Source organism: Acipenser ruthenus, chromosome 41, assembly GCF_902713425.1.
Source record: "Acipenser ruthenus chromosome 41, fAciRut3.2 maternal haplotype, whole genome shotgun sequence".
Classification (NCBI taxonomy): domain Eukaryota; kingdom Metazoa; phylum Chordata; class Actinopteri; order Acipenseriformes; family Acipenseridae; genus Acipenser; species Acipenser ruthenus.
The window spans coordinates 7957624-7969630 of NC_081229.1; the positions used below are offsets into that span (position 1 = coordinate 7957624).

Here is a 12007-nt window from a genome sequence, read left to right on the forward strand (position 1 = left end):
GTATGTGTCACAGACTCCTGAGCCCTGCTGTGCAATGTGCACTCAGCTCAGGCTGTATGTGTCACAGACTCCTGAGCCCTGCTTTGCAATGTGCACTCAGCTTAGGTTGTATGTGTCACAGACTCCTGAGCCCTGCTTTGCAATGTGCACTCAGCTCAGGCTGTATGTGTCACAGACTCCTGAGCCCTGCTTTGCAGTGTGCTCTCAGCTCAGGCTGTGCTGTCCACAGGGTGCTGGCTGCTCACTGGGGACTCTGCCCTGGAAAGCCCCTGCGAGTTTGCTTTGCTGAGCAGGAGGAGCTGTGCTGCTTGTGTGTGGGAACAGCATCACCTACAGGCTTACTGCTCAGCTTTCTCATCACATGACTTCAGGGAAATCAGAGTGAATCAAGCTCAGCCAGGTTGTTGCTATGGGCACAGTGAATCAAGCTCAGCCAGGTTGTTGCTATGGCACAGTGAATCAAGCTCAGCCAGGTTGTTGCTATGGGCACAGTGAATCAAGCTCAGCCAGGTTGTTGCTATGGCACAGTGAATCAAGCTCAGCCAGGTTGTTGCTATGGGCACAGTGAATCAAGCTCAGCCAGGTTGTTGCTATGGCACAGTGAATCAAGCTCAGCCAGGTTGTTGCTATGGCACAGTGAATCAAACTCAGCCAGGTTGTTGCTATGGGCACACAGTGGAGTTCACTCCTGGGGTGGGGTGCTGTTGTTTTGGGTGCGCTGCTCTGTAATAATGTGGCAGACGACCCAGAAACTGCTGCCTGCTCTCTGCAACTTTATACAGGCCGATACAAACCAGCCAGCAGGAAGCACAGCAGAAATACTGTTTCATTGAGGAGATCCACCTGCACCCAGGCAAGATTTATTATAACAAGAACATAAGAAAAGTAACATACACCCCCCACGACTGAGAATTAGAGCCATCAGTAACACACACACCCCCACGACTGTGAATTAGAGCTATCGGGGGGGGGGGCTGGGGGTCTTATAAAAGTATTTAAGAAACTATTTTAAAAGTTGACCTCATTGCATTCATTTGAGCTTGTATTGTAGATATTACAGTAAGGACATTCAGAACAGAAAATAGGAGGCACTTTTTTACACAGAGAATTGTGTGGGTCTGGAACCAACTCCCCAGTAATGTTGTTGAAGCTGACACCCTGGGATCCTTCAAGAAGCTGCTTGATGAGATTCTTGGATCAATAAGCTACTAACAACCAAACAAGCAAGATGGGCTGAATGGCCTCATTTCTTATGTTCTTAAGTAATAGAGCTATGCATCACACCCAGGGTAGTGCTTTTCTTTCATGACATTGTGTGTGTGACAGTCTGTGTGTGTGTGTGTGTGTGTGTGTGTGTGCAGTACAATAGGCTTTGTGTGTGACAGCATGTGTGTGTGTGTGCAGTACAATAGGCTGTGTGTGTGTGTGTGTGTGTGTGTGTGCGCAGTACAATAGGCTGTGGTAACAATTGGTATCTCTTGAATATCATGTATTGGCAGTGAGTTTATCATATTACATTGAGAGTCATCTTGATCATTTAGACTTTACTAAAAACAAAAATTCATGAAAACCTTCTGCAACAAAAATACTCCTCCAGTCCTTTCTTAGAGATCCTTAATGTATCTTCCATGGGTCTGCCTCCCCTTATCTTTTAAAACCAAAGTCCAGGCTGAGTGCTAATATGAATAAGGGAGGACAGTGCAGGCTGGGTGCTAATATGAATCAGGGAGGACAGTGCAGGCTGGGTGCTGATATGAATAAGGGAGGACAGTCCACACTGGACGCTATATCAAGCATATCCAGTATATTAGGAGATGCAGATGATATAAAGGAAGCTGTAAAGTACAATCTATAGGTCTTGATGATGTGAACGTATCTAGAGTGTAAAGTACAACAGCAATGCATTTGAGAGTTTAACACCAGAGATCCTTTATTTGAAGGCATGTATTGTGCACAGCTGAGCAGCTGAAGACACTGTTAGAGATCCATTAATAAAACGTGTGTGATCTTGTATTGCTTGTAGCAGTGCTGCTGTGTCACTTGTTTTCTAATGCATATTGGTGAATAAGCTCAGCAACATCGTCTTTGCAGATTTTGATCCATCCATCTTGACGCATGTGATACACTGGAAAGAAAAGATGAAGACGGGCAAATGAAACAAGAACATTGCGATGATGACGGCATAATAACAGACATGAAACAGGCTTCATCTGCTACACATAAAAACATAACACTGCACGGTAATGAAGAGTGTCATGAACTCCAGTCCTTCACGTTCCATTGGCTCCCACATTGCACTCTAAATAACACACATCCAATCACAGTGCAGCAGCTTCGAGGAAACAATACGCTTCTGCAATGTGACTGGATGAGACGTGTCAATAGACTGAGGTCTGGTCATGTGATCACAATCCCTGCCAGGCAGTGCAGTGACGAGGGCCAGCAGCCGCTAAAGAGAGAGAGAGAAAAACAGTGTGGCGCGAGAGCGAATGCCCTGGACTAGCTGTGAAGAATCTCAAAGGATCAACATCAGGATTTTCCCCCTGTGCATCAGGATGCGAGACAGTTGCTAGGATATCAGGACTGTCCCGGCCATATAGGGACTGTTGGCATGTACGCATGTGCTTGACTAAAGCGAAGGCATGGGGTACTTACAGTTGACCACCCCTCCAGAGTAAGCGTCTCTGTGGGTGGCGTGTGCGATCGCACGCCGGCCCAGATCATACGCCTCCTCCACGGACAGATCGTATCTGTAGCCGCTGTCTACAACTCCATAGGCGTAACTGCTGCCACAGCCAGTAGAAAACAGCTGTCCAGAGAGCCTGGTCCCATTGTCATCCACATAGTACAGCCCTGGGCCCTGAGCACAACACAGCAAAACATTCACTCAGCATGCAGGAGTTTCTCAGTTATTAAAGGGTATTTAGCCATTACACAACTATGAACACATACTGTATATAGTTTCTGATATTTAAAGTATATATATATATCAAAGAAAATAAATCTGAAAACTAAAATATACAAGGTTAACTATATTCACTACACAATGGGAAGAAATTGAAAGGAGAAAATAAACTCTGTAGTGTGGTTTTCTGCCTTCAAAAACTGGTGGCAGTTACACTTTTGAGTAGAAGCATTGAAAATACTGCTCAAATGGTCATTAATATAAATGAACTATCAGAAGGTTCTAAGGGTGGTGGTAGAAAACACATTGGAAATCAAATTTGCCAGTATCCACAAAATGAATGCAGGACAGCAAAAGGTCTCATTTTGTATTTACAGTCTCTCACTTATTATTTTCAATTGTGAAATAACAAAGCATAACTATACTGTACAATTATTCTAGGCAGTGTGATTGTGTTTGTGTAGCTCAGTGTGAATGTGTTAGTGTAGATCAGTGTGAATGCTGTTCATGTAGATCAGTGTGAATGCTGTTCATGTCGATCAGTGTGATGCTGTTCATGTAGATCAGTGTGAATGCTGTTCATGTAGATCAGTGTGAATGCTGTTCATGTAGATCAGTGTGATGCTGTTCATGTAGATCAGTGTGAATGCTGTTCATGTAGATCAGTGTGAATGCTGTTCATGTAGATCAGTGTGAATGCTGTTCATGTAGATCAGTGTGAATGTGTTCATGTAGATCAGTGTGAATGCTGTTCATGTAGATCAGTGTGAATGCTGTTCATGTAGATCAGTGTGAATGCTGTTCATGTAGATCAGTGTGAATGTGTTAGTGTAGCTCAGTGTGAATGCTGTTCATGTAGATCAGTGTGAATGCTGTTCATGTAGATCAGTGTGAATGCTGTTCATGTAGATCAGTGTGAATGCTGTTCATGTAGATCAGTGTGAATGCTGTTCATGTAGATCAGTGTGAATGCTGTTCATGTAGATCAGTGTGAATGCTGTTCATGTAGATCAGTGTGAATGCTGTTCATGTAGATCAGTGTGAATGCTGTTCATGTAGATCAGTGTGATGCTGTTCATGTAGATCAGTGTGAATGCTGTTCATGTAGCTCAGTGTGAATGCTGTTCATGTAGATCAGTGTGAATGCTGTTCATGTCGATCAGTGTGAATGCTGTTCATGTAGATCAGTGTGAATGCTGTTCATGTAGATCAGTGTGAATGCTGTTCATGTAGATCAGTGTGAATGCTGTTCATGTAGATCAGTGTGAATGCTGTTCATGTAGGTCAGTGTGAATGCTGTTCATGTAGATCAGTGTGAATGCTGTTCATGTAGATCAGTGTGAATGCTGTTCATGTAGATCAGTGTGAATGCTGTTCATGTAGATCAGTGTGAATGCTGTTCATGTAGATCAGTGTGATGCTGTTCATGTAGATCAGTGTGATGCTGTTCATGTAGATCAGTGTGATGCTGTTCATGTAGATCAGTGTGAATGCTGTTCATGTAGATCAGTGTGAATGCTGTTCATGTAGATCAGTGTGAATGCTGTTCATGTAGATCAGTGTGAATGCTGTTCATGTAGATCAGTGTGAATGCTGTTCATGTAGATCAGTGTGAATGCTGTTCATGTAGATCAGTGTGAATGCTGTTCATGTAGATCAGTGTGAATGCTGTTCATGTAGATCAGTGTGAATGCTGTTCATGTAGATCAGTGTGATGCTGTTCATGTAGATCAGTGTGAATGCTGTTCATGTAGATCAGTGTGAATGCTGTTCATGTAGATCAGTGTGAATGCTGTTCATGTAGATCAGTGTGAATGCTGTTCATGTAGATCAGTGTGAATGCTGTTCATGTAGATCAGTGTGAATGCTGTTCATGTAGATCAGTGTGAATGCTGTTCATGTAGATCAGTGTGATGCTGTTCATGTAGATCAGTGTGATGCTGTTCATGTAGATCAGTGTGATGCTGTTCATGTAGATCAGTGTGAATGCTGTTCATGTAGATCAGTGTGAATGCTGTTCATGTAGATCAGTGTGAATGCTGTTCATGTAGATCAGTGTGATGCTGTTCATGTAGATCAGTGTGAATGCTGTTCATGTAGCTCAGTGTGAATGCTGTTCATGTAGATCAGTGTGAATGCTGTTCATGTCGATCAGTGTGAATGCTGTTCATGTAGATCAGTGTGAGTGCTGTTCATGTAGATCAGTGTGAATGCTGTTCATGTAGATCAGTGTGATGCTGTTCATGTAGATCAGTGTGAATGCTGTTCATGTAGCTCAGTGTGAATGCTGTTCATGTAGATCAGTGTGAATGCTGTTCATGTCGATCAGTGTGAATGCTGTTCATGTAGATCAGTGTGAGTGCTGTTCATGTAGATCAGTGTGAATGCTGTTCATGTAGATCAGTGTGAATGCTGTTCATGTAGATCAGTGTGAATGCTGTTCATGTAGATCAGTGTGAATGCTGTTCATGTAGATCAGTGTGAATGCTGTTCATGTAGATCAGTGTGAATGTGTTCATGTAGATCAGTGTGAATGCTGTTCATGTCGATCAGTGTGAATGCTGTTCATGTAGATCAGTGTGATGCTGTTCATGTAGATCAGTGTGATGCTGTTCATGTAGATCAGTGTGAATGCTGTTCATGTAGATCAGTGTGAATGCTGTTCATGTAGATCAGTGTGAATGCTGTTCATGTAGATCAGTGTGATGCTGTTCATGTAGATCAGTGTGAATGCTGTTCATGTAGATCAGTGTGAATGCTGTTCATGTAGATCAGGCAGTGTGAATGCTGGTCATGTAGATCAGTGTGAATGCTGTTCATGTAGATCAGTGTGAATGCTGTTCATGTAGATCAGTGTGAATGCTGTTCATGTAGATCAGTGTGAATGCTGTTCATGTAGATCAGTGTGAATGCTGTCCATGTCGATCAGTGTGAATGCTGTTCATGTCGATCAGTGTGATGCTGTCCATGTCGATCAGTGTGAATGCTGTTCATGTCGATCAGTGTGAATGCTGTTCATGTCGATCAGTGTGAATGCTGTTCATGTAGATCAGTGTGAATGCTGTTCATGTAGATCAGTGTGAATGCTGTTCATGTAGATCAGTGTGAATGCTGTTCATGTAGATCAGTGTGAATGCTGTTCATGCAGATCAGTGTGAATGCTGTTCATGTAGATCAGTGTGAATGCTGTTCATGTAGATCAGTGTGAATGCTGTTCATGTAGATCAGTGTGAATGATGTCCATGTAGATCAGTGTGAATGCTGTTCATGTAGATCAGTGTGAATGCTGTTCATGTAGATCAGTGTGAATGCAGTTCATGCAGATCAGTGTGAATGCTGTTCATGTAGATCAGTGTGAATGCTGTTCATGCAGATCAGTGTGAATGCTGCTCATGTAGATCAGTGTGAATGCTGTTCATGTAGATCAGTGTGAATGCTGTTCATGTAGATCAGGCAGGGCAGGGGTACCTGTTTGTCCCAGCCACAGATCATGCTTCCCATGGACAGCCCCATCCCTCTGTATTCACACATCATGTTGGAAAGCAGTTTCGAGGCGGCGCACACTGAGATGCGCTCTTTGTTTCGCAGTTTGAACAGCCTTCAGCGTTAGGAATGAAAAAAAAACAGGAAGGGTTCCAAGTTATTTCAAGTTGAGAAATAAGACAGCTCTAATACAAGACCACTTTAAGTGTACAGGACACACCTTGAACCCACTGTATCATTAATACTGCAATGTGATGAGGAGGTCCCTGCAGGACACACTGTATCTTTAATACAGCAATGTGATGAGGAGGTCCCTGCAGGACACACTGTATCATTAATACTGCAATGTGATGAGGAGGTCCCTGCAGGACACACTGTATCATTAATACTGCAATGTGATGAGGAGGTCCCTGCAGGACACACTGTATCATTAATACTGCAATGTGATGAGGAGGTCCCTGCAGGACACACTGTATCATTAATACTGCAATGTGATGAGGAGATCCCTGCAGGACACACTGTATCATTAATACTGCAGCGTGATGAGGAGGTCCCTGCAGGACACACTGTATCATTAATACTGCAAAATGATGAGGAGGTCCCTGCGGGCTACAGGACACACTGTATCCAGGCAAGGCCTCCCTCCCTCCCTCCATCCCTCCCTCCTCACCTGCACTCTTTTGCCAGCAGTCTCTCCCAGTACTGGCAGTCAGCTGCACTTCCTGACATGGTCCCCAGCAGGTACGGGTTAATCTCAATCACTTTATTCGCATCCTTGGAAGCTGAAATCAGTTTCATCATGAGAACCTTACATTGGATACACTTGAATAATAACAGGAGCGCAGTGTTTCTGTTTAATCTGAACAGGAGCGCAGTGTTTCTGTTTAATCTGAACAGGAGCGCAGTGTTTCTGTTTAATCTGAACAGGAGCGCAGTGTTTCTGTTTAATCTGAACAGGAGTGCAGTGTTTCTGTGCAATCTGAACAGGAGTGCAGTGTTTCTGTTTAATCTGAACAGAAGCGCAGTGTTTCTGTGCAATCTGAACAGGAGTGCAGTGTTTCTGTTTAATCTGAACAGGAGTACAGTGTTTCTGTTTAATCTGAACAGGAGTGCAGTGTTTCTGTTTAATGTGAACAGGAGTGCAGTGTTTCTGTTTAATCTGAACAGGAGTGCAGTGTTTCTGTTTAATCTGAACAGGAGTGCAGTGTTTCTGTTTAATGTGAACAGGAGTGCAGTGTTTCTGTTTAATCTGAACAGGAGTGCAGTGTTTCTGTTTAATCTGAACAGGAGTACAGTGTTTCTGTGCAATCTGAACAGGAGTGCAGTGTTTCTGTTTAATCTGAACAGGAGTGCAGTGTTTCTGTGCAATCTGAACAGGAGTGCAGTGTTTCTGTGCAATCTGAACAGGAGTGCAGTGTTTCTGTTTAATCTTAGCAGGAGTGCAGTGTTTCTGTGCAATCTGAACAGGAGTGCAGTGTTTCTGTTTAATCTGAACAGGAGTGCAGTGTTTCTGTGCAATCTGAACAGGAGTGCAGTGTTTCTGTGCAATCTTACCAATGTAGTCCCCAGCAGAGGCTCTGGAATCCACTGCCACCACAACCCCATGCTGGAATTTAAAGGCCAGGGTGGTGGTGCCGTGGTTCAGATGGATCCTCACGTCTCCTTCCCCTGCAGTGTAGGGGCTGAGGAATGCTTGAGGCTGTAGAACAGAACGAATCAGGAGGTATCTTAGAACACCGTCTACAACATCCCTAGAACTTCTACAACATCCCTTAGAACTTCTACAACATCCTTTAGAACTTCTACAACATCCGTTAGAACTTCTACAACATCCCTAGAACTTCTACAACATCCCTTAGAACTTCTACAACATCCGTTAGAACTTCTACAACATCCCTAGAACTTCTACAACATCCCTTAGAACTTCTACAACATCCCTAGAACTTCTACAACAATCACTTAGAACTTCTACAACATCCCTTAGAACTTCTACAACATCCCTTAGAACTTCTACAACATCCCTAGAACTTCTACAACATCCCTTAGAACTTCTACAACATCCCTAGAACTTCTACAACAATCCCTTAGAATTTACAAAAAGAATGACTGAAAAGTGATCAAGATTAGCAAAGCATGCGTGTAACATACAGGTACTCCTCCAGTGTCCGCAGGAGGCCCCATCACACCACACATCCCAGAATCCCACGGGTCCCACAGTGCAGACACAGACAGGCTTCATCGCAAACACACAGCTATACTGCCTTACAGCCTCAACACTAAGGTGTAGTGAAATAAAAACTAGCTAAAGTACTCCACTGTATTTAGAATAACGTTTTGAAACAAGGAGGTCGATATGCTTTTCTATGCATGCAGGTGTCAATACTGTTAAATAGATCAACATGATACTTTATAAGTATAAATATACTAAGTGCCATCACAATTGGATTAGCGGTTCACAAGATATAGCCAAAAATGGAGGTGAAAAAAAAAAGTTAAATATGAACAAAAACTACGGCCTTCGTGTTTCAATAACACACCCGTACTAATAAAACGACAGGCGGGTTTTGCAATGATCGCCCAGCAATAGCCTGCTCCCAAAGGGACGCGTCCAGTACCTCAAACTGTAACTAACTGCGCGGAACACAAACACTGAAGTGTAATATTTCAAAGATGCACTTTTCTTCACTGATATATTTATATAACGCAGCTGTAATAAAGGACTTCCCATTGCCCACAGCGAGCGCAGCGTGCCTGCGGTTAAATAGTGCTGTGCTGACATGAAGACTACACACATTCTTACAAGGAAACAATATATTTGTGATTTGAACTACAGTGTTTGAAAGTGGGACACATTTCCAATGAGTGTGTGATACCTCTCTTAGTTAATTCACATCCCCTATAATGATGTCATAGACCTGGCTGGTACTCACATCAACTCCTACCGGCACCGCGAATTCTGCCGTTTTCATCCCAAAGGAGAAATGGCTGGACCTGTCCATGACTGTCCCCCTGGTCCCGAAAGGACCCGCGCTCCTGTCCCCGTCTCTGTAGCCGCACACGTCCAGCAGCGCCATGTTGCACTAATCAATTTCCTGGTGCTATCATGTAGTTTTGTTTAGAGATGGGAGCTGCGCGAAACCGAAAGCAGTTTGCTGGGGATTGATAAGCGATGTGTTGAAACTGATAAAACTGCTCGGCTATGGAAAGTGTTCAAATCTCAGCAGGTTAAAAAAAAAGAAATAAATAAAGAAACGTGAAGTTCAATAAAAGCTTGTGTTGCAGTTTTTATTTTTGTGAAAATAAAAATAAGTATTTTTTAACATATTCTCTTTGTTATATGTACGTGACCAATGAGCTTTGAGAAACAAAATATTCGTTAAACGCGTCAGTGGTCGCCGGGCAGACTGTGTTTCTGCAGGTTTCGCTCACGATGTAGTTGATACACTGTTCTGTTTCACAAGCAACTGAACTCAAAATCCGGGGGATCCCCAAAACACGCGCTTAACCACAGTTAATTTATTGCGTTACAATCTTTTTAAGGAATATATTTTTTGTGAAATTCATCAATTCATTTTTGATGTGCACCTTAAAATAAAAGCTGTTCAGTCTATTAAACGATTTTACTGAAGATGCAATCGCAGGCACAAGTACGCACACTACACTTCACATATCTCAAGAAAACATGTTTAATACAAGCGTTTAGTGAGCCGTGGCCTCTCATTCATATATAATAACCAACAATTCACAATTACTGGCAGTTTAACTAACAGTCTTCAGGCACTTAAGCAATGTCAAATATGTGTTCATGAAAGAAGTTTGGCACTTTGCATTACAAGCCTGGAATTAGTTTTTACGACTAATTAAAAAATATATTCATTGGATTGAAACAAACCGCTACAGCTAAACACGGCATCATCATATCTACTTCGGTTGAGCCGCACGCTGTAACGGGCTGTTTTATTTGATCTGAGTCTGCAATCGAGCTGCTTCAACTCCGAGTCATTTAAACAGTAGCCGTGAATTCGCATATACTTGACAAGCAAAGATCAGACCAGGACGAATCTGTCATCTGATGTGATTCTACACCTGGGAGTTGGTTACTTCCCGGTTCCTTATTCGCGGTGTAGTTCACAAAGCAGGGTGTCCTTTTTCTGTGTGTTGTCACTCACTTTTTTTTTTTTAAGAATGAGCGATTATTTTTAAAATAGTAGCAATAGCCTATATTATTTATTGAGCAAGATGTGTAAGCGAGTTAAAACACACAGAAAGAAAGGACACGCTGCTTTGTCAACTACACCGCGAATAAGGAACCGGGAAGAAGCAACTCCCAGGTGGGTGCGTGTACATTCCGCCCAATCGTTTTTGCATTCTAAATCGGAAATCAGAAAACCAGAAAATGACTTGTTTTTCTATTTCGGTTTTACATAAAAACAAAAATCTACCCGTTTATCATTTCCCAACTTCTGAGTTTAAAATACAAAAACTGATTCAGACTTGTTTTCCCATTTTTCATATTGCTTTTTGTAACAAAGTATTCGAAATGGAATAATCTAATACAAAAATAAATAACAGACTGCAGGGACGGAAAATGAAATCAATCTACAAGAGTCGGTGATAAAGAAGGTTTGCAGCTCTTACAAAAGACGGAACAGCGATAGAGTGCGAAACTGTAAACAGAATTCACCCCCACCCTTCATCATATTCTGTTACAAAAGAACCCCCCACTGCAGCACGAAAACACTCCACAACATTGAATATCTTAAAAATGATGTAGCTCCTTCAAGACCTTTAAAAAAAAAGGTCAGACACGACCAGCTCTCAGTGTCCCGCTGTTATGACGATGCGCCTGTGCTTATTGTCATGGAAGTGTTCTGTCTACTTACCAACATTATTTATGAATTAATTAATTTAGCAGTTGTTACAAAGTACTGTATTACAATACAGCCGTTGGGCTACATTAAGTTAATATAATCATCATCCTTGTGTCACTCAGGTACAGTGCATTGTAATAATACTAAAAATAATAGATATTATTATCTATTATTAGATATAATAGATAATAGATATAGATGTATTGATGCAGAAAACGTCATTATTATTTATTTCTTAGCAGACGCCCTTATCCTGGGCTACTTACAATTGTTACAAGATATCACATTATTTTTTTTACATACAATTCCCCATTTATACAGTTGGGTTTTTACTGGAGCAATCTAGGTAAAGTATCTTGCTCAAGGGTACAGCAGCAGTGTCCCACACCTGGAATTGAACCCACGACCCTCCGGTCAAGAGTCCAGAGCCCCTAACAACCACGCCACACTACTGTCATAACAACAAGACACATTCGATACGAGTAGAGCACGCATCAGTACTTTTTTTTAGAACATAAGGACATAAGAAAGTTTATAAACGAGAGGAGGCCATTCAGCCCATCTTGCTCGTTTGGTTGTTAGTAGCTTATTGATCCCAGAATCTCATCAAGCAGCTTCTTGAAGGATCCCAGGGTGTCAGCTTCAACAACATTACTGGGGAGTTGGTTCCAGACCCTCACAATTCTCTGTGTAAAAAAAGTGCCTCCTATTTTCTGTTCTGAAATTTTTAATGGTCAATTATTTAGTT

General features: G+C 42.2%; 1 protein-coding gene across 1 annotated transcript; it reads right to left on the reverse strand.

The window, feature by feature from the left end:
* Positions 1–1904: 1904 nt before the first annotated feature.
* On the reverse strand, positions 1905–9564 carry LOC117434215 (proteasome subunit beta type-8-like). Its single transcript, XM_059011082.1, has 6 exons — positions 9319–9564; positions 7943–8087; positions 7059–7170; positions 6374–6503; positions 2656–2860; positions 1905–2125 (listed from the first exon to the last, which is right to left on the reverse strand). Exons 1-6 carry the CDS (start codon positions 9460–9462, stop codon positions 2037–2039), a joined length of 825 nt encoding a protein of 274 aa, XP_058867065.1. The 5' UTR covers positions 9463–9564; the 3' UTR covers positions 1905–2036.
* Between the last annotated feature and the right edge of the window lie 2443 nt (positions 9565–12007).

Bases quoted from the DNA above. Each gene is read 5' to 3' on its own strand.
- LOC117434215 (XM_059011082.1), bottom strand. From the start codon at position 9,462: ATGGCGCTGCTGGACGTGTGCGGCTACAGAGACGGGGACAGGAGCGCG. The intron at 7,171-7,942 runs GTAAGATTGCAC...AACTGATTTCAG, and splicing joins CTCTGCTGGGGACTACATTG to CTTCCAAGGATGCGAATAAA. The intron at 6,504-7,058 runs GTGAGGAGGGAG...CTAACGCTGAAG, and splicing joins CTGCTGGCAAAAGAGTGCAG to GCTGTTCAAACTGCGAAACA.